General features: G+C 43.4%; 1 protein-coding gene across 20 annotated transcripts in view; it reads left to right on the top strand.

Moving 5' to 3' along the window:
- Nucleotides 1-25,639, top strand: part of THADA (THADA armadillo repeat containing) — a 335,209-nt gene that overhangs the window by 258,348 nt on the left and 51,222 nt on the right. For all 20 annotated transcript variants that reach the window (XR_015137049.1, XR_015137050.1, XR_015137051.1 and 17 more), the window contains 4 exons: nt 18,582-18,961; nt 19,692-19,810; nt 20,223-20,295; nt 22,709-22,862. Coding sequence is in view for 16 of the 20 variants with exons in the window: in XM_086327224.1 (XP_086183350.1) it covers nt 18,582-18,961; nt 19,692-19,810; nt 20,223-20,295; nt 22,709-22,862 (726 nt within the window). In the remaining 4 variants the exon portion in view is untranslated. The remainder of the gene's footprint in view (nt 1-18,581; nt 18,962-19,691; nt 19,811-20,222; nt 20,296-22,708; nt 22,863-25,639) is intronic.

Genomic DNA, 25,639 nt, shown 5'->3' on the forward strand with positions numbered 1-25,639 from the left:
TTTTCATTTATCAGACATGACATGCTAACATCAGACAAGCAACTACATCTGGAGAGGCACGTGGTATGTTTGAGGTTTGTAAATAGGCCCCAAAAGGGATTGAGATGCTATAAATGAAGTGTATATGGGATACATGTGAGGCACTAAAGAATAAAAGGTCATTTCTACTTGGTAGAACAGAAAAGGCTTCATAGAGGGGGAGGTGGCTCATAGAGGAGGAGCAGAGTTTTGAGGATATGTAGAAATTCAGTACTCTTGCCTGGAAAATCCCATGGACAGAGGGGCCTGGTGGGCTGCAGTCCATGGGGTCGTGAAGAGTCAGACACAACTGAGTGACTTCACTTTCACTTTTCACTTTCATGTATTGGAGAAGGAAATGGCAACCCACTCCAGTGTTCTTGCCTGCAGAATCCCAGGGACGGCGGAGCCTGGTGGGCTGCTGTCTTTGGGGTCGCACAGAGTCGGACACAACTGAAGTGACTTAGCAGCAGCAGCAGCAGAAATTCACCAGGTGGTCAAAGTATAGGTGGGTGTTAGAGACAGAGGAAGGAGCATGTCTGAAGCCACAGAGGCTCACATCAAAGAGCTAGCTGTCAAAGAACTAGAACAGTGTGATTAAGTGTTGGCTTCAAGGACAGGAAGATGTGACTAGAAGTGAGACTGGAAGGCAGGATCTCAGACAAGGAGAGCTTCATGAGCCAAAGTCTGCATGCATGCTAAGTCACTTCAGTCGTGTCTGACTCTTTGTGACCCTGTGGACTGTAGCCCAACAGGCTCCTCTGTCCACAGGATTCTTCTTGGAGTCGGTTGCCATGCCCTCCTCCAGGGGTTCTTCCCGACCCAGGGATCAAAGCTGTGTCTCTTACATCTCTGCATTGGCAGGCAGGTTCTTTACCCCTGGCGCTACCAGGGAAGCCTAAGGAGCTTGAATTTGACCCTGTAGACAAAGGAGGTTATTGGAGGATATAAGACAGAGAATAAGGTCACATGGTTTTTAAGATAAAGTGATGTTTCTGTGCCCACATCCTTATAGGATATTTAGATTCCTTATGGAGCCAAGTGCTTTTGTCACGGAAAAAGAATGTAACTGAAAATGCTTTCATGGAGCGTCGGGGCATTATGATAGGCATTATTGAGGGTTTGGGAGAAAGGGGATCGGAAGTGGAGGACTAGAATTAATTAATGGCACACTATGCTAAAAATAGTGCAATTTAAGGGAATTTCTTCCTCTTATTTTCCATTTTACTAATTTTGCATAACATATTCAGTTTTACTCATGTGTGTGTATACATGTATTTCAACAGTAACTATTTGTAGATATGAATCTTAAAGGATGTTAATTATTCCAAAAGAAATGAAGCAACACCAGTTTCTGGGAAACGTTTTTGGATGGAGGAGGATCTGCCCATCTCCTCTCAGACACTATTCTGTAAGTGACCTTGGCAGGCTATTTCTACCTCTGAAATGTCTTAGAACTACACTGAAGGGCTGGGGGCATAAACAATGAGAAAACCAGTGAAGGGGAAAGGCAGAGAAGATGATTCGAACAGCTTAAGATAATGATGTGTTTTGTGTAATTCAAACTTTTATCTTAGTACTTCCCAATCATTTGAGGTTTCCTTAGCCATTAACTAGGTTTTAAAAATTCCAAATCTGGGGCTTTTGTTTTGAGTTTTAAAGTGATTTAAACCCACAAGGACTCTCTGTCCCCTGTATTCTTTTTCCTCTTCTGAATCCAGCTGTCATCATTAGTATATATCAGTTTCCTGCTAGAAAGAAAATTATAGTCTCCAGTTGGGGTTGGAGGGATAAGGAAGAAAGAGCCAAACTGCTGCAAGAGCTCAGAGGCTGGGTTACAGGCCTGGGCAGGGACAGGGAAATGGAGAGCTTTCATTCTCATTTTAAGCCCATCTTAAATTATTTGCTCTCAGGTTGGAAATTTTCCACTGAAATATCTATTTACTGAAATACTATCTGAGACTTGACTAAATATTTACCCCCTTTATTCTGAGAGGTGGATTTTCTATTTCTCTCTTATACCCACACCCCTTAAATTTATGTTTTTCACAGCTACTGAATTGAACATTTTCTTTTACCAAGTGTTTAAACAAATATCTTACCTATTTTCACTGACTCTCAGTTTAAGTTCTCTTGGTGGGTTTATGTGTGGGCTTTTCCTTTCCTAGTCTGCATTTTACTAATTTTATATAGCCTGGTATTTTTTTGTAATTATCTGTATGTGTCACATATTAAAATATGAATCTTGAAAAGGATCAGTTAATCCCAAAGAAATAAAGAAATGACATCATAACAGTTTCCAAAAAATATTTTAGGTGCAAGGAGGAGGTTTTGTCCATCTTGCCCACATCATGTAAGTGATCTTACAAGGCTGTTTTCCTACCCCTGAAATGTATACAGGATTCCCATTGTATTCTCATTTTCAGGAAACATTATTTGCAGTATCATCTCCCTTGTAGGGGTCATAATAATTATGGTCAACCTGTATTGAGCACTTAACTCCATGCCAAACACTGTGCCAAGCATTTTGTGTGCATTAATAAGAGGTACTAGTGGTCCTTCATTTTATAGTAATTTTTTATTATTTTTTAAAAATTTGTATTTGTTTATTTTTGGCTGTGCAGTCTTTTCTCTAGTTGTGGCGAGTGGAGTCTATCTCTAGTTCCAGTATGAGGGCTTCTCATTGCAGCAGCTTCTCTTGTTGCAGAGCACAGACTCTAGGGTGCACGGGCTTCGGTAGCTGCAGCGCTCGGGCTCAGGAGTTGTTCCCAGGCTCTGGAGCACTGGCTCAGTACTCTGAGCACACAAGCTTTGTTGTACTCTTGGCACACAAACTTAGTTGTTCCACAGGATGTGGGATCTTCCCAGATCAGGAATCGAACCTGTGTCACCTGCATTGGCAGGCAGGTTTCTTTACCACTGAGCCATCAGGGAAGCCTGACCCTTCATTTTAGACGTGAGGAAACTGAGGTACAGAGACAACCGCACGATGTCACGTGTATAGAAGGAGCACGCCTGAGCCCTCCAGCCACGCCCCTTCCCGCCCCCACAGCACACTCAAGCCTGAGTCAGGAAAGCCACTCCCTGTCTCAGGAAGAGGTGCTTTAGAGCTTCTGTTGATTCAGCTTCCCAGGAGTCTGCCCCTCCTGCAGAACCCCCAGGCCTCAGAGAGGGATCCCTTTTCCAGTAGCTTCCAAATCAAAGGCTTTTATGGGGACTTTCTTGTCTGCGTTGCTGTCCCCCGTCTCCAGGGTGTGTGGAGTAATAGGAGAGCATACCCAGGACTAGTTACTAGAAAGAGAAATCTTGACACTCCTGGGAAGCCACCTGCCCTTTTTCCCTTTGAAAATGGACCTACGGCCACTGCACGAAAGACTGCCCAGTACCAGGCTGCTAGTGACCGCATTTTGTGGTTTTCTTTGTTACTTGGCATTTATAGTTCGGATCTCATCAATCTGCCAAGTGCGATAAACATTTTGTTCTAACTGGAATGTAACTTGTATTATTGTTATTATTTCTCTTCTTAATGCCATAAACATGACCAGTGCATGTGAAGTCAGGACCCCTAAATAGCCTGAATGCCAAGTTAGTGTGCTTTGTAGATCAGTATAAGATTCGAAGGGCTTCTCTCATAGCTCAGTTCGTAAATTATCTGCCTGCAATGCAGGAGACCCGGGTTCAATTCCTGGGTCGGGAAAAATCCCCTGGAGAAGGAAATGGCAACCTACTCCAGTATTCTTGCCTGGAGAATCCCATGGACAGAGGAGCCTGACAGGCTACAGTCCACGAGATCTCAAGAGTCGGACACGACTTTGGGACTAAACCGCCACGACAATAAGGCAACTAGAAGACAGACTCTCATTTTTTACTGCTTGTATTTATATCATGAAGTTCAGTAATATAAGCTCTCCCAAAAGCCAGCTTAGATGTTGATGGTGTTTAAATGGTAAAATCTGTGAGGAATATTCAGCAGTGCCTTGTATTCGTACTGCCTTGAAGATGAATAATATATGTGTGACAATATAAGGTCAGTGCTTTTTACAACATTATTAACTTCCTTTACCTAAGTTCCTGGGAAATATAGCCAAACAATTACAGAGAATAAAAACATGGGCAACTCACAAACACCTGCTTTGATTATTTGGTCTAATTAGGTTAAATTTAACCAATCCCATCTGAACAAATTGAAAACAACTCTTATCTGTTCTCGCGGTCATGCACTTTCATCAGTGTTGGATGCGTATGTGCTTAATATGACACAGTTGGTGCTATTCTCTCAGCTCTGGGTGGGAGATAAAAGGGAATTGAGAACATATTTTTAGTCTTCTGGGGACTTTGTGGATCTGCAGCTATGAAATTTCAAAAAAGGCTTTGTTGTCAATAAATTAGCTGCTTTTCTCCAAAACACTGGGACTGTCATCTGAACGGTTACTTTTGCCAAAAGTCTCTTTCCCAGGGAACAGTGAGCTCCTCAAATGAGCAGATGATTCCCAGCTACCTTTTGGAAGTCTCAATAACACAAGATGTGTTAGTAGATTGCTAGTGTCATGTGGTGTTGACCCTTTGTTAATTCCAAGCCTGGTGCTGAGTATGCTGGCCCACAATTCTTAGAATTTTTAGAGTTTAGAGATCATCAGTAGGTAGAGTGGAAACTGTAGCAATTAAGTGACTTGCCCAAGGTCACATACATAGCTGGTTAGTGAAAAAGTCAAGCTTTCCTGTATCCTTGCCTACTGCCCATTTCTGTGACAAAAGTCAATAGTATTGAGAGTTGGGCCAAGTGTCTGCATCATAACAGAACCATGTTATGAAACCTTTGTGCTCACATCTCCACCCCAGAAGTAAAATACCATTCCAATGGGCAACTGGGGTCTCAGAACATCTGTGATTTCAGTCTTCTCTGTGTTTCTATCTTGCCCCACTCTAGCCCGTCTCCTCATGGATAATCAGAAACTAGTTTGTGACCACATGGACTGTAGCCTTCTAGGCTCCTCTGTCCATGGGATTTCCCAGGCAAGAATACTGGAGTAGGTACCCATTACCTTCTCCAGGGGATCTTCCCAACCCAGGGACTGAACCCAGGTCTCCTGCATTGCAGGCAGATTGTTTACCACCTGAGCCACCAGGGAAGTCCAGTTACCCATGTCAATTAAATTAGTTAAGCAAGATGTTTTTGCAAATTTATCCTAGGTATTCATGTAAGTGGAATCAAACAACATAATCCAACTTTTGTGTCTGGATTTTTTCACTTAAAGTTTTCAAGGTTCACCCATGTTGTAGCCTGAATCTTTTTTTATGACTGAATGATATTCTGTTGTTAGATATACCATGTGTTGTTTCATCAGTTAATGGACTTTTCAACTATTTACACTTTTTGGCTGTTACGAATAAGGCTGCTGTGAAGATTCATGGACAAGTTTTTGTAGGTACATATGCTCTCAGACTGCAGCCATGAAATTAAAAGACGCTTACTCCTTGGAAGGAAAGTTATGACTAACCTAGATAGCATATTCAAAAGCAGAGACATTACTTTGCCAACAAAGGTCTGTCTAGTCAAGGCTATGGTTTTTCCTGTGGTCATGTATGGATGCGAGAGTTGGACTGTGAAGAAAGCTGAGCGCCGAAGAATTGATGCTTTTGAACTGTGGTGTTGGAGAAGACTCTTGAGAGTCCCTTGGACTGCAAGGAGATCCAACCAGTCCATTCTGAAGGAGATCAGCCCTGGGATTTCTTTGAAAGGAATGATGCTGAAGCTGAAACTCCAGTACTTTGGCCATCTGATGCGAAGAGCTGACTTACTTGAAAAGACCCTAACACTGGGAAAGATTGAGGGCGGGAGGAGAAGGGGATGACAGAGGATGAGATGGTTGGATGGCATCACTGACTCGATGAATGTGATTCTGAGTGAACTTCGGGAGTTGGTGATGGACAGGGAGGCCTGGCGTGCTGCGATTCATGGGGTCACAAAGAGTGGGACATGACTGAGCGACTGATCTGATCTGATGCTCTCAGAAATGCAAAAAAGCAAAATGGCTGTCTGAGGAGACCTTACAAATAGCTGTGAAAAGAAGAGAAGCAAAAAACAAAGGAGAAAAGGAAAGATATACCCCTTTGAATGCAGAGTTCCAAAGAATAGCAAGAAGAGATAAGAAAGCCTTCCTCAGCGATCAATGCAAAGAAATAGAATGGGAAAGACTAGAGATCTCTTCAAAAAAATTAGAGATACCAAGGGAACATTTCATGCAAAGATGGGCTCAATAAAGGACAGATATGGTAGGGACCTAACAGAAGCAGAAGATATTAAGAAGAGGTGGCAAGAATACACAGAAGAACTGTACAAAAAAGATCTTCACTACCCAGATAATCACAATGGTGTGATCACTGACCTAGAGTCAGACACCCTGGAATCTGAAGTCAAGTGAGCCTTAGGAAGCATCACTATGAACCAAATTAGTAGAGGTGATGAAATTCCAGTTGAGCTATTTCAAATCCTGAAAGATGATGCTGTGAAAGTGCTGCACTCAATATGCCAGCAAATTTGGAAAACTCAGCAGTGGCCACAGGACTGGAAAAGGTCAGTTTTCATTCCAATCCCAAAGAAAGGCAATGCCAAAGAATGCTTAAACTACCGCACAATTGCACTCATCTCACATGCTAGCAAAGTAATGCTCAAAATTCTCCAAGCCAGGCTTCAGCAATACGTGAACCGTGAACTTCCTGATATTCAAGCTGGTTTTAGAAAAGGCAGAGGAACCAGAGATCAAATTGCCAACATCCACTGGATCATGGAAAAAGCAACAGAGTTCCAGAAAAACATCTATTTCTGCTTCATTGACTATGCCAAAGCCTTTGACTGTGTGGATCACAATAAACTGTGGAAAATTCTGAAAGAGAAGGGAATACCAGACCACCTGACCTGCTTCTTGAGAAACCTGTATGCAGGTCAGGAAGCAACAGTTAGAACTGGACATGGAACAACAGACTGGTTCCAAATAGGAAAAGGAGTACGTCAAGGCTGTATATTGTCACCCTGCTTATTTAGGATGAGAAACGCTGGGCTGGATGAAGCACAAGCTGGAATCAAGATTGCCGGGAGAAATGTCAATAACCTCAGATATGCAGATGACATCACCCTTATGGCAGAAAGTGAAGAAGAACTAAAGAGCCTTTTGATGAAAGTGAAAGTGGAGAATGAAAAAGTTGGTTTAAAGCTCAACATTCAGAAAACTAAGGTCATGGCCTCCAGTCCCATCGCTTCATGGCAAATAGATGGGGAAACAGTGGCTGACTTTATATTTGGGGGCTCCAAAATCACGGCAGATGGTGACTGCAGCCATGAAATTAAAAGACGCTTACTCCTTGGAAGGAAAGTTATGACCAACCTAGACAGCATAAAAATCAGAGATGGTACTTTGTCAACAGAGGTTCGTCTAGTCAAGGCTATGGTTTTTCCTGTGGTCATGTATGGATGTGAGAGTTGGACTATAAAGAAAGCTGAGTGCTGAAGAATTGATGCTTTTGAACTGTGGTATTGGAGAAGACTCTTGAGAGTCCCTTGGACTGTAAGGAGATACAGCCAGTCCATCCTAAAGGAGATCAGTCCTGGGTGTTCATTGGAAGGACTGATGTTGAAGCTGAAATTCCAATACTTTGGCCATCTGATGCGAAGAGCTGACTTACTTGAAAACACCCTAACACTGGGAAAGATTCAGGGCGGGAGGAGAAGGGGATGACAGAGGATGAGATGGTTGGATGGCATCACTGACTCAATGGACATGAGTTTGGGTAACCTCCGGGAGTTGGTGATGGACAGGGAGGCCTGGCGTGCTGCGGTTCATGGGGTTGCAGAGAGTCGGACACGACTGAGCGACTGAACTGAACTGAACTGAACTGATGGTCTCAGTTCTTTTGGATATTTACCTAAGCACTGCTGTGTGCACAACTGCTGAGCCCACGTGCTGCAACTACTCAAGGCTGAGCACTGCAAAAAGAGTAGCCTCTGCTCACCACAACTAGAGAAAACTGACACGCAGCAATGAAGACCCAGCACAGCCAGAGAAAAAAGCAGCTCTGAGCGTAGGAGTATTTGTGTGGCCATATGTTTCTATCCCTTTTAAGTAAAACCTGGGAAAGAGATTACTATATTGTGTAATAAGGATTGTTTAAGTAACAAGAAACTGCCAAACTGTTTACCACTTTATGTTCCTACCACCAATGTGTGAGAGAGGTCCAGTTGTTCTGCATTCTCGTCTAGACTTGGTATTGTCCCTCTTGTTAATTTTAGCCATCTGGTAGATGTATAATGGTGTCTCATTATGATTTTAATTTGCATTTCCCGAATGACCAGTTGGGCTTCCCTGAGGGCTCAGTGAAGAACCCATCTGCCAGTGCAGGAGACATGGGTTTGATCCTTGTGTCAGGATGATCTCCTGGAAAAGGAAATGGCAACCCCCTCCAGTTCCTCCTCCGTTCTTGCCTGGGAAATCCCATGGACAGCGGAGCCTGGTAGGCTTACACAGAGTAGTCAGAGTCACAAAGAATAGCACGTGTCTTAGTGGCTAAACAACAACAGTGACCAGTTATCACTGAGCATCTTTTCATGTACTGTACTTGCCATGCATGTATCTTTTTGGTAAAGTCTCTGTTCAAATGTCTCATATGTGTCTTTTTTTACTTGTGTTTTTCTTGTTATTGAGTTGGTTCTTTGTTCTGAATATAAGTACTTTATACTGATAAATATTTGTTAAAGACCTTCTATCTGTTGCTTGTCTTTTTACTTAACAATGCCTTTTGAAAAACGACTCTTTTTAATTTTTATTAAATTAAGTCAGATTTCTCCATGTTTTCTCTGTGTTTTATGCATTTTGTGCCCTAGTCAAAAAGTTTTTGGCTCTCCAAGGTGACAGCAATGTTCTCTCAGGTTTTCTTTTAAAGTTTGATATTTAAGGTTTTACGTTTAGATCCATGATCCACTTTTAGCTAATTTTCGTATATGTCATGAGCTAAGGTCGAAGTTCTCTTTTTTATTTTTTCATATGAATGTCCAGCTGCTTTGGCTCAGCAGGATCTCTGGGCTCTGGGTTCCCCTCTCTGTGCTGGGGTTGTCTCTAGGTAGTATTCCAGGGAACTGTAAGGCTTACCTTGTTTGTTTCCTTCTCTCAGGGAAATATACTACTCATGTCTGATGCTTAAAAACAATAATTTCATACATACATTTGTCTACTTTTCTAGTTGTTCATGGCAAAGGGTAATTTCTGTAGACTTTCATGGGCTAAAGCAGAAATCACTTTCATCACTTTGTTTGGAAACCTCTTAGTTCCTCAGTTGTTAAGTAGGGATAATACCTTCGGAGGATTGAAGGGAAGGTCACATGAAAAAAATTGTTAGAACTCCATGAAAAGGAAAAGTCCAACACTGGAAGAAAAAGAGCTGTGAGGAAGTAAAATTGATGGCAGGAACAAAGAAATGAATGGCCATCTCATCCATAATAGAACACAGAGCTTCTGCTGGTCCCATGGCCAAGTATGCTTACTCCCAGACTCACCTCTATTGCCCATCCGGCAGAATTTACATAATTGCTCCCTTTACCTTATTTAATTGCCACACTTCACCTTAAATCGAATTCCCAGTCCAACCAGACTGTTGGATTTGCCAGCTGTCAACTGTACCTTGCAGCAGCATTCCCAGAGGAGCTGATGTAACCCATTGGTGCCAGGAACCTCTTCAGTCTTAGAGTCTGTTTCTCCCAGAACGGTAGCCTGTAGTGCTGGCAGGGAACTGACTCATGGTCCTGGTCTTTCATTACAGGTGAGACAACAGAGGTAAGCCCCAGTTATTTAAGGGAATCTTCTCAGACAGCTACCAAGCCTCTTAAGTTGTTTTGGCACTGAACCTCATTGCCTAAGGGTGGAAGAGAACCCTGAGGTCCTTTGTGGGGGAAAAGGTTAAATTAAATGGGGGTACTGCAGTCCATGGGGTCGCAAAGAGTCGGACATGATGGAGCGACTGAACTCACTGAAGGTGTGATAAGGAAGTTTCTGATTTCCCAATCTTGTCCTTAGGAGCAATTCGCTGACAAAGAACCCAAAGCAGTGTAGGCTTAGAGGTAATTTTATGTTTGTGTCTTTGGGTTGTCATGTGTTTATCCGCAAGTATTTCCTGACTTCCTCCCAGTGTTGGGCAGAGCCAGGGATGGGATGGTGGGTGGAGACAAGAAGTAAAAACTGCTGGTCCCACCCAGGGCCTGATGAGCTCATTTTCAGCCGACCCAAATTCCTTCAGAGCTCTTATGGATCCCTGTCTCCCAAACCACAGGGACTCTTCTTATTTTGTGGGTTGACGGGGAGTCTTCAAATAGTATTCTCAGAAGCACATCCTCCTTCCTTAACAGCAGATAAGGAATTCTTAAAATATGCTTCTAGCCTATGCTGGGGCAAGGGAAGTGGGGAATGTTTTCAAAGGGGTGTGTGTCAGTCGGTCAGTTCAGTCACTCAGTTGTGTCTAACCCCAGTAACTGCAGCACACCAAGCTTCCCTGTCCTTCACCAACTCCCGGAGCTTGCTCATACTCATGTCCATCAAGTCAGTGATGCCGTTCAGTCCTTCTTAGAGAAGTAAGGAGTGAGGAAGTACAAAGTAAGGAAATACTTTGTGTCAGGGGCCATACTTAATGCCTCAGGCAGGAGGGGTTTGGAGACCTGGAAACAAAAGTAGGCAGCAAAGAAACAACTAGTTCTGTTTCTCTAGACAAAGTTAGTCCCCAGACCCTTCCACCAGGTTATTCTCCGTGTTTGTAACTGGAAGGGCCCCTCAGGTCAGAATTGCTGTTTACTGGGAGCGGCAAAGGATTAAATAGAAGAATGGAATTTCCCTTTGATAAGAAGCAGCCAAGATTTATTAAATCAGTTGATTTTTTTATTGTTGAACTGTTGTTGTTGTAGTTCCTATGGTTTCCTTCTCTCTCCAAATATAATTTTTTTTTTTAACTGAGAAGTTTCGTAACAGGACATTAACATTCACAGAATGTACAAGTTATCATCTGTGATTATTTTTAGAACCCGTTTATCAACTGTTCCAGATAAGAACTTTTGTTGGATCTGATTACAGATCTCTCTGACCAGAGCTACAGCTCTTTGAAACAGAAAAAGCTACCCATCTCACGAAGCCTTATAAGTAAAATCTGCTTCGTATTTCCTCACTCTTCATTTCTTTAAGGAGGGTGGAGACTCTGGGGACCAGGGGAATTGGGGAAATTTCTACAAACTTTTTTTGACCAAATGGTATCAGAGCATTCAGAACTGTTACAGTATATGAAAGAGAAATTCATTCATTTGTTCATTCATTCATTTATTCAAGGTAGAGGGAACAGCATGTGAAAGGTCAGGCAGAATGAAGAACCTTCTGCGGCTCAGTGGCAAGTGACCAGCATAGTGGGACAATCAATATCGCTGTCATTTATGTGGTATCCCCAATAAGTGACTTACTTCCCCCTTTATGGATTCTGACTGCTGCTTATTAGTAGAATGCTGGGATTACTGGGGCTTTAGCTTCTCCTGTAACCATCTCAGCTGCGGCCAAGAAAACTCTCACTTTGGACCCTTACCCTTACTCCCTCTGGCCCTTGTGATTTTGGCCAGCTCAGCACAAAGCAATGAGGCTGTCTTAGTTTGGGTCAGTAACAATGACAGCCAGGAACTGTATAATATTCAGGAACTCTTAGGTTAAGCACTAGATGAAGGGGTTGGCATATGATTAGCAGCCATGGTGTACAAAAACAAATACCATAAAACACTGGAATTATACACGTTCGGCACAGCAAGATGTTTATGCTGTGAGAAGCACGGATGATCTCAGATGGTCTGAGTAGCGGTTCTTAAAGTGTGGTCCCTGCATCATCAGCAGTAGCAGCAGCATCGCCCAGGACTTGTTAGATTGTGGTTGGGGGATGGGCGGGTGGGCTGTCCCAGACCACTAATCAGGAGCTCCGGAGGTGAGTGCCCCAAAGTTTGAGACTCACTGGTCTGAGGCAACAGCACCACCACCCTTCTGGGGATGTGCTCAGTGACTGGAACGTCAGATGAAACTGCCCTCTCTTTTAATTGTTATTTTTCAGTCTCTCTCTTTCTCTCTGTTTGCTGAGTACTTAAGAGTTAAATTTACCTAAATTAAATGCTCTTAGGTGAACCTCCACTGTGTCCATAATTATGTGGTAATGATATCACCCACATTGTTTTTCAGAATGTTCTTATTAAAGCTGTTTAGATTATCATGAATCTTTTCAGATTATGTTGATTTTTTTTTTTTAAACAAACCTGTACCAGTAGCTCAGAAAATCAGGAATAAATGACCAGCAGGCCTGCCCTTTCAGGCTGTGCTACTCCTCTAGGAGGAGATAGACTTCCCTAAATAATAAACCAGGATTTGGGAACTAGGATGCTGACCTTGCTCGAGGCTGTTGTTCAGTCACTAAGTTGTGTCCCATTCTTTGTGCTGCATGAACTGCAGCACGCCAGGCTTCCCTGTCCTACACTATCTCCCTGAGTTTGCTCAAACTCATGTCCATTGAGTCAGTGATGCCATCCAGCCGTCTCATCCTCTGTCATCCCCTTCTCCTCTTGCTCTCCATCATTCCCAGCATCAGGGTCTTTTCCGGTGAGTCAGCTCTCTGCATCAGGTGGCCAAAGTATTGGAGCTTGAGCTTCAGCACCAGTCCTTCCAGTGAATATTCAGAGTTGATTTCCTTGAGGATTGACTAGTTTGATCTCCTTGCTGTTCAAGGAACTCTCAAGAGTCTTCTCAAGCACCACAATTAGAAAGCATCAATTCTGTGGCATTCAGCCTTCTTTATGGTCCAACTCTCGCATCCATACATGACCACTGGAAAAACCATAGCTTTGACTAGATAGACCTTTGTCAGCAAAGTGATGTCTCTGCTTTTTAATACACTGTCTAGATTTGTCATAGCTTTTCTTCCAAGGGGTCTTTTAATTTTGTGGCTGCAGTCACCATCTGCAGTGATTTTGGAGCCCAAGAAAATAAAATCTGTCACTGTTTTCATTGTTTCCCCATCTATTTGCCATGAAGTGATGGGACCAGATACCATGATCTTTGTTTTTTGAATGTTAAGCTTTAAGGCAGCTTTTTCACTCTCCTCTTTCACCTTCATCAAGAGGCTCTTTATTCCTCTTCAGTTTATGCCATTGGAGTGGTATCTGCATATCTGAGGTTGTTGATATTTCTCGTGGCAATCTTGATTCCAGCTTGTGAAACATCCAGCCTAGCATTTCATGTGATGTCCCTGATAGCTCAGTTGGTAAAGAATCTGCCTGCAATGCAATCCCGGTTCGATTTCTGGGTTGGGAAGATCCACTGGAGAAGGGATAGGCTACCCACTCCTGTATTCTTGGGCTTCCCTTGTAGCTCAGCTGGTAAAGAATTCACCTGCAATGGGGGAGACCTGGGTTTGATCCCTGGGTTGGGAAGATCCCCTAGGGAAGGGAAAGGCTACCCACTCCAGTATTCTGGCCTGAAGAATTCCATGGACTGTATAATCCATGGGGTCACAAAGAGTAGAATACGACTGAGAAACTTTCACTTCACTTCATTCACTCTGCATACAAGTTCAATAAGCAGGGTGATGATATTTGGCCTTGACGTACTCCTTTCTCAATTTTGAACCAATTGGTTGTTCCATGTCTGGTTCTAACTGTTGCTTCTTGTCCTGTACACAGGTTTTTCAGGAAACAGGTAAGGAGGTCTGGTATTCTCACCTCTTGAAATATCTTCTGCAGTTTGTTGTGATCCACACAGTTAAAGGCTTTAGTATAGTCATTGAAGCAGAAGTAAATGGGTTTTTGAATTCCCTTGCTTTTTCTATGATCCAGTGGATGCTAGCAATTTGATCTCTGGTTCTAGTTCCACTCTAGGTAGTGCTGCTTTTAAATCCTGTATTCACAGCCTGGATTGATGTCAGCGCCCTACCTTGGTTGGTTAGGGAATGGCAGCTTTGAAATCCACTTAATTTAGCAATCAAGTTTCAGACATAACACTGAAATCTACAATTTCCTAAAGAACCAAAACTGCTAAAATAGCACATCTGAGACTCCCAGAGGGAATTGTGTGAATGGAACACTGTGCTCCTTCTCATGGACACTCTGCTTGCCATCCTGAGGGATTGACAGAGGCCCCCCGTTCCTCTCTAGGAAACCTCTGTTCAGGTTGGGCTTGCTCTCCAGATGGATCAACCTCAGGAAACTTCCATCACCTTCTCCAAGGCTGCAGTTCCCTAATGCTGCTCCCTGGTGATATTTTCACCATAAAACTACAGCAGAATGACAACTAAGCAAATATTTCTTAAAACCACATTTCTCCCAAGAATGTCCTTTATGATGACCCTGGAAGTCTATGACTTTTTTATTGTTCAGATAGCCTTTTTTTCATGGAATAATGACAGCTAGTAGATTTTTTAACATCCTTTCTTTACCAAATAAAATGTTGGCAACTTATACCAGCTTGTCACATTGTTTTGATTTTTGATTGGTTCTTGAATTCCAAGCTTGGGAATTATTTCTCCATTGAACCAGGACAGAGCACAGCAGGAAGGATTGTCTTTCCAAGTGAATCCAGCCATTTAGCCATTCCTGTGAAGGTTAGAAATATACTTGGTCTAAAGAAGATAAAAAAAGTTCTTTTCAAAACTGAAATCATATTGGATGTTTAGAATCAGTCACACATACTTGGGTGACTAAAATGACTACATTGTTGGGAAAATCCAGCAATTCCAAATGAGTAGGGCTGGAAAAAACTCCAATGAACAAGAGTTTACAAAAATCATCTAATTAATGAAAAATCAGATGGGGCCATTAAAGGAGAGGCACTTAATTCTTCCACTGGAACACTTGGCTTTCCAAGAAAGATAGAAAGGAGGCACCCAAAGCCAGCAAAATTGAAATTGCAAGTAGAAAATTTGTCTTCTAGAAAAGAGGGTTGTCAGACCTCAGACTGAAGAACCAAGTGCCATCAAAGTACTAACTTGAGCTTTTCTATGTCCACGAAGCAGTAACTGTGACCCCAGCTGCACAGTGGCATCATTTGGGTCACCTTGAAACCAGGCTCGCCCTAGAGATGCAGTCAAGTGTCCCCTGACATAAGTGTTTTTCTAAAGCTCTCCAGATAAATTTAATGTACTTCCCAGGCTGAGAAACCGCAGCTCTAGAGAGGAAGGCAACATTGCTGCTTGCATTTCTAATCCCAACCTCCTGTTCTACCCAGAGGCCCCCTCATTTTGACACAGGTGGAGAGGGTGTTCCCATTTAAAGGGGAGCTCCAGGAGAGCCGAGCCTGGTCTTTGTAATGTCCTGCTGCACGCTAGAGGCTTCCCAGGCACAGCAGGAAAGTGGTAAAGAATCCGCCTGCCAATGCAGGAAACTCAGGAGACACGCGTTCCATCCCTGGGTGGGGAAGATCCCCTGCAGGAGGAAATAGCAACCTGCTCCAGTATTCTTGCCTGGAGAATTCCATGGACAGAGGAGTCTGGTGGACTAGGAGCTGGAACAGAACATGTATATAATGACCCAGTGTAGAAAGCCTGCCTGTGAGGGACCTTTCTAGAGCTTATTCATTCTTTTGAATTCTTGGTGATTTCCCCTCCTTTGATGTTTTTATTGATAACAGAAAATGCGGGCAGTGAATTTTCTAGTTCTTCACTATGGTGAAGTACTGGGCTGGAATCAGCTGTGCTCTATGGAACTGCAGCCCATATCTACCCACCGTGCCCCCCCCCAAACCCTGTGAACCCCTATGAAAGTCATAGCTTAGGAGTGTGGTTCTCTGCTGGGGGACAGAGCAGAATTACCTGTTGGCTAATTCCAAACCAACCGAATTGGAGTCTACAAAGATGAGATCAGGGCATGTGTGGTTTTAATAACTTCTGGTTAAGAGCCATCACCTGAAGGCAGTGATTTTCGAAGTACCTGGCAGCAGCAGCAGCAGCAGTTGGGAACTTGTTGGACATTCAGATTCCTGGTACCCGCCCCAACCATCCTGGATCAGAAACTTTGGGGGTGAGGCCCAAGCAGTGCTCTGTGGTTTAACAAGTCCTCCAGGTGGTTCTGATGCTCACTCAAGTTTGAGAAACTCTGCTTTAGGATCCCTCGCTGGGTCTTTCTGCAGAACAAAGAGTATTTCTAACCAGCGGTTTAGAGAAAGCACCTACGTGAATGTCATCTGATAGTTTCCTAGCTTGTCACTCTGACGGAACCTCCGCTGCTGCTCCTCTGTTGATGGGTTAATTCAGTGAAGCATCTGCCTGCCTCCCTTTATCTACCCTCTCCCAGCTCTCTCACCCCAGCAACTGCCCTTTCCTCTTCCAGGCAGGCACCTCTGGGCAGCCTCAATGCCCATCTTAAATTGTGTTCCCTCCTGAAAGCTCCCCCACCACTTTTTTCTTTTTTTTTTTTACTTCTTCTAATAGAAAGTAAGTGTATGTTGCATTCCTTTTGGTCATTCTTATGTCTTTTGTATTTCCTTTACCTACTATTTCCTGTGTGACCATGGGCAAGTAACTTAACCTCTGTTTCCTCATCTGTAAAATACCAAGGAATCATAATAGTGCCTATTTCATTAAATGAGTTAGTACTTATTAAAGTGCTTAGACTAATACTCAACTAGTGTCAACTCTAAGAAGACAAAGATTCAGTTGTGTCCAGCTCTTTGTGACCCCTCAGACTATAGCCCATCAGGCTCCTCTGCCATTTCCTTCTCAAAGGGATCTTTCCGACCCACAATTGAACCTGGGTCTCCCGCATTCCAGGCAGATTCTTTACCGTCTGAGCCACCAATTCTAAATGTAATTATTATTCATTCATTAAAAGATGGGTATGTGATATTTTATAGTGCCTGGCACATTAATACTCAGGAGTTACCAGCCCTTCCCTAGTGATTTTAGGGCACCAAGCATTTTGCCATTTTCATAGTTGTTTTTATCCTCCCATCAGTTTTGAAGCTTTTTTGGCAGCAGGTAAAATACATCTTCTCCCTTTCTCTTCCTTACTTCATCCTTTCTCTCCTCCACGACCGCAGCAGTTGTTTAGCTTGTCTCTTTGCTTCTAATATTGCCCTCTTAGCAATAAAAACAGTTCAGTGAACATGTGCACTTGATCTTGTTGCTTAAAATAACCCCTCAGTGGCATCCCCTTCGCTGCAGAAGAATGTGTAGGTTCCTTCACGTGGCCTAGGAGGTTCTCTACATCCTGGCCACGTTGCTTTCTAGTCACTGTGTTCCCCACCTTGAATTCTGTGCTGAGATCAAACTGCCTATTGTTCCCCACATGGTCCATTCCATGTTATGCCTTTGAACCTTTGGCGGTTCCAATGCATTTTCGTCTTTCTTCCTCTTTAAGACTTCCACTACTATATTGGAATCACCTAGTCATTCATTTCTCTTTCTCCAACTAAAATACTAAACTCCCTAAAGGCAGTGTTCTTATTTTACTTAGCACCCAGCACACAGTAAGCAGATAGTAAGTATTTGTGATCAGAACTGAGGCTACAAAAAGATCTTGGCAATCTAAAAGGCAGGGTACAAAATTACAACAGGGAGATAAAATTTAACAGGTATCCATTGGGGTTTAAAGCAAATAAACAAAGAAAAGAAGTCTTGATCTGAGTCCTGAGTACAAAGTGGGAGATGGTGACGCATCACGGTCAGCAGACCATGTGAAAAAGAAAAGCCTGCAGTTTCAGTTGACTTCATGGTCCACATGAGTCACCAGTGTCATACAACTGCAGCAACCTCATGTCAGAATAGGGAAAGTAGCAATCCTTGTGCTCAGACCACGAGGGAGCCGTGTTCCCTTCTCTGGGGCCCTGCCTGAAGAGGGGGTGAAGCGTGTCCAAAGGAAGGGGGCTCAGAATAGTGAGAGAGGGTGGACCCCATCATCTGGAACTAGTTGAAGGCAGTAGGAGTGTTTCACGTGGAGAACACAGATGGGATACAAGAACTATTCAGATGCCTAAAGGGCTTGCTGGGGACCTGATAATGCAGAATTGGGCCACTCAGTGGAAACTCCAAAAACAACTTTGTGACAATTAGATCTACTAAACAGTGAAACAGTCTGTCTCGTGAGCTCCAAGTCCCTGTTGGGTTCCACCAAGAGCCTCTGAGAAAAGGTGCTGTTGAGGGGATCTAGCCCCTGCAGGGAGCTTGGACTAGACGTTCTTTTATCCTGCTCAGCTTTGAGACTTGGTGATACAAGAGGTCATGGAGTTTGTATGTATTGGATGTTAGGGAAAGGTACCAGGAATGCATTTTCTGATACGAATGCCTTCTGTGACCCTGGGGTGGCCCGGAGGGAATTATTTTACCTGAATAGAAAGTACTTCAGGGCCAGAATTCTGAATCTTAGTGGCCTTGTCACTTCTTACATGGTTTATATGAAATCTACTCAGGACGGAGGTTTAGTAGTTCTGCCCACAGTATCCAGAGCCTTCCATGTTCTGCCATGTCCTTTGTGGACCCCTAAATAAAGTGATCATCTCTTTTAATTTGCCTTTCTGTTTTTTTAGTTCTGGAGCATCTTGGCTTCTGGGAGGAAGTCAGAAGGATCATCTCGGGATCAGAGCTGATAACAGGGTTCCCCTATACCTACACAGTGCCAGGCCTGCCCCAGTATCTGCAGAGCCTCACCAAACTGGCCATCGCTGCAGTGTGGGCAGTAGCAGCCCAGGCTGGAGAGCAGAACAGGGATGTTCCCATCTCCTTCTCTCAGCTGTTGGAGTCTTCCTTCCCTGAAGTGCGCCTGCTCACACTGGAAGCCCTGCTGGAAAGGTTCTCAACAGCAGCCTCTGCTCTGGGAGAGAAGGGACTGCCGCCCTTACTGTGGAATATGGGAGGGACATTCTTGACATTGGTGCTGAAGGAAAATCACCCAGAATGCCTCTGCAAGGTAAAGGCTCGTGTACTGACGGGTACACTTTCCTCTCCCCACACTCTTTGGCAAGCCCCACTCAAGTAGTAAGGTCATGAGGCAGGACTGGGTGTGGCATCTCCAGGATAGGAAGGAGATTCAGCATCCAAAGGGCAAGGACTCTGTTTGCACAATGAAAGGGCACTAAGAAAAGTGTTTGATGATAATGGTATTGCCAACAGAGATTAACCAAAGACAGAGATTGAGAGAGTAAGCCACTCAGTGCCCACGGAGACAGAGCATTGAAAATTGGCTATAGAGTGCGCTAACAGGTAAGTCTCTGCTGACATGGCTCTTTAGGGGCAGATGGTTACCTGGAAAGCACAATCAAAAGGAAGGGGCACTGGGACTTCCCTGGTGGTCCAGTGGTCAAGACTCCACGCTTCCATGCAGGCGGCGTGGGTTCGATCCCTGGCCAGGAGCTAAGATTGCATATGCCTAGTGGTATGGTCAGAAATTTTTAAAAAAATTTTTTAAAGGAAAGGGCACTGACCTGGGAATATGGCATCTAGCCTCTGATCTCAGTATGCTACTGCTCCCAACTGTCTTGTTCTCTCAAAGCTGTTAAGGGGGGAAAAAGAAGACAGTGGGAGCTTTCTGAGAGCTAGACTTCCTTATCCATACAAGTGATTATTTTATTTAGATTCTGAAGGCTTTTTTCTGAGGTGTTTGTGTGTTTGTTTGTTTTCCCTGGGTCTGGCTCACATAGATACTGAAAATTCTCCATTGCCTGGACCCCAGTGAGTGGCTCCCTCAGACAGAGGACCGTGTCCATCTCAGCCCAAAGGAGTTCCTGATCTGGACGATGGATATTGCTTCCCATGAAAGGTTTGCCCCAGTGCTCCCCGTGCAAACTCAGAACCACCCATGGTCCCGTCAGTTATTTATGTGATGAACCTGAGCACAGCCCTGGCCTAAGGACTCAGGTCTTGTATTCCTTTCTAAGTCTCAGGCTATGTTCTCAGCCCAAGCAATAGAATGATGTCAGAGTTTCCCATTAATTAACAAAAGGTAATTGCTTCCACAAGCATTTGTGTAGCCACGAGGTAGAGATTGCCAGTCTTCACAGCCACATGGAGTACAGACTGTCTGCAAAACCTATATATATATATATATATATAATGATTGATTTTACTTATTTTCATAATTATATATTTATTGAAGTGTAATTGTCTTACAGTACTATATGAATTTCAGGGTGATTTTTTTCTTTGGTATGTCTTCTGGCTCAACTTTCTAGGTCTGAAATTCAAAGTGAAGCTCTGAGACTCAGCTCCAAAGTGATTGCCCACCACATGCAGATGTGTGACGAGGTAAGGTTGATTCCCCTGTGCTGGGGTCTAGATTTCTGTTCTCTGATTTTCCTGGAGGGTGTCAGTAAAAATACATCATCCCACAGGCAGACTCTGTGGCACGGGTGTGTAGCTTCTACAGGAACATTGTTCATGTTGATTTTTCACTTTGGTTATAACTTGAGAAGAATTCTGTGAGCACTGTGTTTAGCATCTCTCTTCTTTTGTTCTGGGCACATTTGATTACAGTCCATGAGGGTGACTCTATAATCCATTCATGTTATTTTTTAAGATTTCACATGTAAGTGATATCATATGATACTTGTCTTTCTCTGTCTGCTGCTAAGTCGCTTCAGTCGTGTCCAACTCTGTGCGACCCCAGAGACGGCAGCCCACCAGGCTCCCCCGTCTCTGGGATTCTCCAGGCAAGAAAACTGGAGTGGGTTGCCATTTCCTCCTCCAGTGCATGAAAGTGAAAAGTGAAAGTGAACTCGCTCAGTCGTGTCCGACCCTCAGCAACTCCATGGACTGCAGCCCACCAGGCTCCTCCATCTGTGGGATTTTCCAGGCAGGAGTACCGGAGTGGGGTGCCATTGCCTTCTCCGTTCTCTGTTTGACTTACTTCATTAATATAATAATTTCTAAGTCCATCCATGATGCTACAAATTGCATTTTTCTTTTTCTGGGCTGAGTAATATTCTATTGTGTATATACACCACATCTTTATCATGGATAAAGTCGATGGGTACTTAGGTTGCTTCCGTGTCCTGCCTAATGTAAATAGTGCTGCTCTGCACACTGGGGTGCATGTATCTTTTGGAATTAGAGTTTTCTTCTGATATATGGCTAGGAGTAGAGTTGTAGGATCAATGGCAGCTCTATTTTTAGTTTTTTGAGGAACCTCCATATTGTTCTACATAGTGGCCTTACCAATTTACATTCCTACCAACAGTATAGGAGGGTTCCCTTTTCTCCACACCCGCTTCAGCATTTAATATTTGTAGACTTTTTAGTGACAGCCATTCTAATTGGTGTGAGGTGATACCTCATTGTAGTTTCGATTTTCATTTCTCTAATAGTGGTATTGAGCATCTTTTCATGTGCCTGTTGGCCATCTGTATGATTCAGTTTATATGAAATGTCCAGAACAGACAAATCCATAAAGATAGAAAATAGACTAATGGTTTAGGGCTGGGGAGAAGGGGAGCTGACAGGATGGGGGTGATAACTAAAGGATACAGGGCTTCTCTTTTTGCTGATTAAAATGTTCTAAAATTGACTCTGGTGGTGGTGGTACACACATATCTGTGAATGTACTAAAAATCATTGAACTATGTATTTAAAAGGGTGAATTATACGCTGTGCATATCTCGATATAGCTGTTACTATAAAGAAGAGTTGGAAAAGACTCTGATGCTGGGAGGGATTGGGGGCAGGAGGAGAAGGGGACGACGGAGGATGAGATGGCTGGATGGCATCACTGACTCGATGGATGTGAGTCTGAGTGAACTCCGGGAGTTGGTGATGGACAAGGAGGCCTGGCGTGCTGCAATTCATGTGGTCGCAAAGAGACACGACTGAGCGACTGAACTGAACTGACTGATAAAGAAACAACAATAGGGTTTTGTTTTAACAATAATGTTGGTTAGGATGCTGCTTTAAATGTAACAGAGGGGAAAAAATGTAACAGAAACTCAGAAATACAGAGGCTTAAACCAGAAAGAAGCAATCCAAAACAGAGAGTGACTTGACAGTATTGACCCCCCAGACCCTTCTACCTTGTTCTGCTGTCCTTAGCATAGCTTCCATTCTAAGGTCCCAGATAGTTGTGGCAGCTCCCATCACCTTGTCTTCATTAAACTAGCAGGAAGGAGAAACCCAGGATGTGAGGTTCACACCTGTTTCCTTACATATGACCTAAAATTGCACAAATGCCACTTTTAATGGCATCTTATTAGTCAGAACTTAAACACATGTTATGCCCCAACACAAGGGAACCTGGGAAATGTAGTCTTCAGCTGAGTACCCACATGCCCAGGCAAAAAATCTAGGCTTCTATTACTAAAGATAGAGAATCTGGTTTGGGGGACAACAGGTATTGACTGCCACAGTCTTCTCCCAGAAGTTTTGTCTTTACCAAAGCTATCAAATACATCAGTGTTCTAATAACCTGATTTGCATCCGAAAAGACTCCTGGAACTTGTTCTCTCATTACAGCGACTCCATCTTACTGAAGGATCACATTTCCTTCCCTGGAGTTGTTTTTTTCTCCCTAGTTGGAATGGAAAAGCAGCTGATAAACCTTTCTTCCTTTCTCCTGCACTGAGAGCTAACTTGCAGATCCAGTGTGGTACACGCTATGTTCTCATCCCTAATTCCCTGTCTGCTCACGTTGCCTTTTCTGAATTAATGTACGTACACTTTGTGCTTTCAGACCAGAGACTTGGTGGCCCCCAACCTGCAGCAGTGGGTTCAGTTGGTTGTCTCTTCCTGTGGAGATCATCTCCCCACAGAGTCCAGGCTGGCTGCTGCTGAAGTTCTTGTCAGCACTGCACCATTTTTCCTCACCAACCCCCAACCCATTCTCGGTAAGTGCACTGAGCTGCTGTCTGGCGGGGGTTGGGGAGGGATGCGGCATCCATTGTACCAAATACACTAAAAAAATGTGAATAGATGCTCTAGGTTACAAAAGAAAGGAGGATGAAAGATGAAAGATGGCAGCATGCACCGTACCTTTATATCTTTGAACGATATTCCCATCCTCTCCGTTCCTACTCTAATTACTTTTCACCAACAGCTTCCTAACTGGCCTCTTTTCTTTTAGTCTTGTCCCCCAAGCCATTCTCCTTATGCTTCCAAAAGCCCTCTGTGGTCTTTCTGAAATACAGATCTGAGCATTTCCCTCCACTGCTTGAAGCCTTTGAGTGGGTGCCCATTGCCTTCAGGATGAAACCTAAATACTCTAGCCTGGCTCAGAAGGCCCTTCCTCTTCCATGCCCTGGCGACTTCTTCTTCCTCACCAGCTCCCAGGCCCCACACATCATCAGCAGGGAACAGTTCTCTAAACAAACTGCTGCTTGACTGACTTCTCTTTGTTTTTCAAGACAGCCTAACTATCACCCCTCTCAGGAAGCCTGTTAGAGTGATCCTGATGAGAAATGAATGGGTGAAAGTGAAGAGTAGCCTTGAGGAGGAGAAAAGGCCAGGCTTGAAGGCATTTAGGAAGGACACTCAGCAGGACTTGGTGTTGAGGTTACTCTAAAGGGAACAGTCAAGGATGACTTCCAGGTTTCTGGCTTAAGTGACTGGAAAGATTGCTAGTTCATTTCACTGAAAGTAGTTTTAAGTTTAAAGCATCTTTGGGATTCCTGGCGGTCCAATGGTTAAGACTCCATGCTTCCACTACAGGGGACACAGGTTCTGTCTCCAGTGATGGAAGTTTCTACATGCTGCACAGCATGGCCAAAAAATAAAAAGGTTTAAGGCATCTTTGGGAAAGAAAGGTAGAGATATTTTGAAATCAGACGGATGTACAGTTCCAACTATATTGTCCATGTTCGTGTCTCTTTCCTCACTGTTACCCCCTATCATTCAAGAGTAATAATTAGGAAAGAGCATCATATCAATGGAGGTTGAGAAAACCAAGCTTTAGGAAATCCAAAAGAATTGAAAAAGCATAGGGGTTTTTGTTTTCACTTGAAGATATTTTTTCAGATTGTAGTGTTTTGTTTTTTCTTTTTTTTTTTAACTTTTTATTTTGTATCGGGGTATAGCTGATTAAGAGGCAATGTTGTGATAGTTTCAGGTGAACAAGGAAGGGATTCAACCATTTTGTTCTGTTTTAAACATAGGGTTTCATAAAAGGAAAACTCAGGACCCAGAGCCAAGTCTCAGTACTGACCCTGCCCCTCTCCTGCCATCTTACACTCACATTAACCACACTGGGATTCTCTTCCATCCGTTACTGGAATTCTGTTTTTATACTCCTCCTCCATGCCCAACCCTGGAGAATAAATCATGGTGCCTGCATCCAGGGAGCTTTCAGTATAGTTGTGGAGAAAAGATTTTCAGAATAAAAGAGAGAATTGCTTTTTCAGATGGTGAGTTTCAAATTTTAAGTGTTATCGGAGTTCAGACCAGTCAAGTGTCTCATGTCCCTGGATCTCTCGGAGGAGCAGTTGTCTTTGGTATCTTCTTAAATCTTTCTTCTAAGTGACTTTTAGGCATTTTTTTCTCACCCACAGGGGGACTTAAAAGGGGAGCTGCTACCATTTTTGTTTAATCTTTGGACCCAGAAGAATAAGAGTCAAGGTTTATATACTTTGGTGACACTTCTCCAGGGAGGATAATATCATTTTGCAGCACATTTTCCGGGTGACTTCGGCTGTTCTAACCCAAGTTCATGTCAGGAAACTGTATATGGAATAATGTAGAATTCCTGAGTGAAATTGAGTCCTGGGCAAAAGCCATTAGTTCATCATGAATTGCTGGAGCTGGTTAGAGCATTACAGGCAATGAGGAAGGAGGTCGGTGGTAGCTGATGGCCTGCAATAACATGAAAAACAGGTACAGAACTGAGAAGCAGAAGACAAAAGTGCATGGGGACAAGTGAAGGACAGACCAGAGTTGTTTAAGGAGAAAGAAAAATTGAAATGGACTAAAGAGGAAAGATCGAGGACTTTCAGGGTATAAGAAAATATTAAGAAGGGAAAATTTGAAACCCGAGAACAAATAGAATGGATAGATTCTTGAGAGAGTAGTGTTGACATATATACACTGTGTGTGTGCATGCTAAGTTGCTTCGGTTGTTCCCAACTCTTTTCTATCCTATGGACTGTAGCCCACCAGGCTCTTCTGTCTATGGGATTCTCCAGGCAAGAATACTGGAGTGGGTTGCCGTCCCCTCCTCCAGGGTATCGTCACAACCCAGGGACTGAACCAGCATCTCTTAAGTCTCTTGCATTGGCAGGCAGGTTCTTTACCACTGTCACCATCTGGGAAGCCCCATATATATACTACCATGTGTAAAACAGATAGCTAGGGAGAAGCTGCTATATAATACAGGGAGTTCGGCTTGGTGCTCTGTGACCACCTAGAGTAGTGGGATGGAGGGGAGGCTCAGGAGGGAGGGGATATATGTGTCCTTAAGCTGATTTGTGTTGTTGTACAGCAGAAACACAGTATTATTAGAAAGCAATTATCCTCCAGTTAAAAAAGTAAAAATCATAAATAAAAAGAAAAAAATGAATGAAATAATATTCAACTCCAAAAAAAAAAAGGAAAGACAGTAAAATTTAAAGCCAGATTTATAACCAGAGAGCACAAACCCCAGAGGGAGCCATTACTATTCTCAGAATGACTGAAG

The sequence above is a fragment of the Bos grunniens genome, chromosome 11 (genome assembly GCF_055505025.1).
Source record: "Bos grunniens cultivar Pamir isolate PY7600 chromosome 11, Bosgru_T2T1.0, whole genome shotgun sequence".
NCBI classification, from domain to species: domain Eukaryota; kingdom Metazoa; phylum Chordata; class Mammalia; order Artiodactyla; family Bovidae; genus Bos; species Bos grunniens.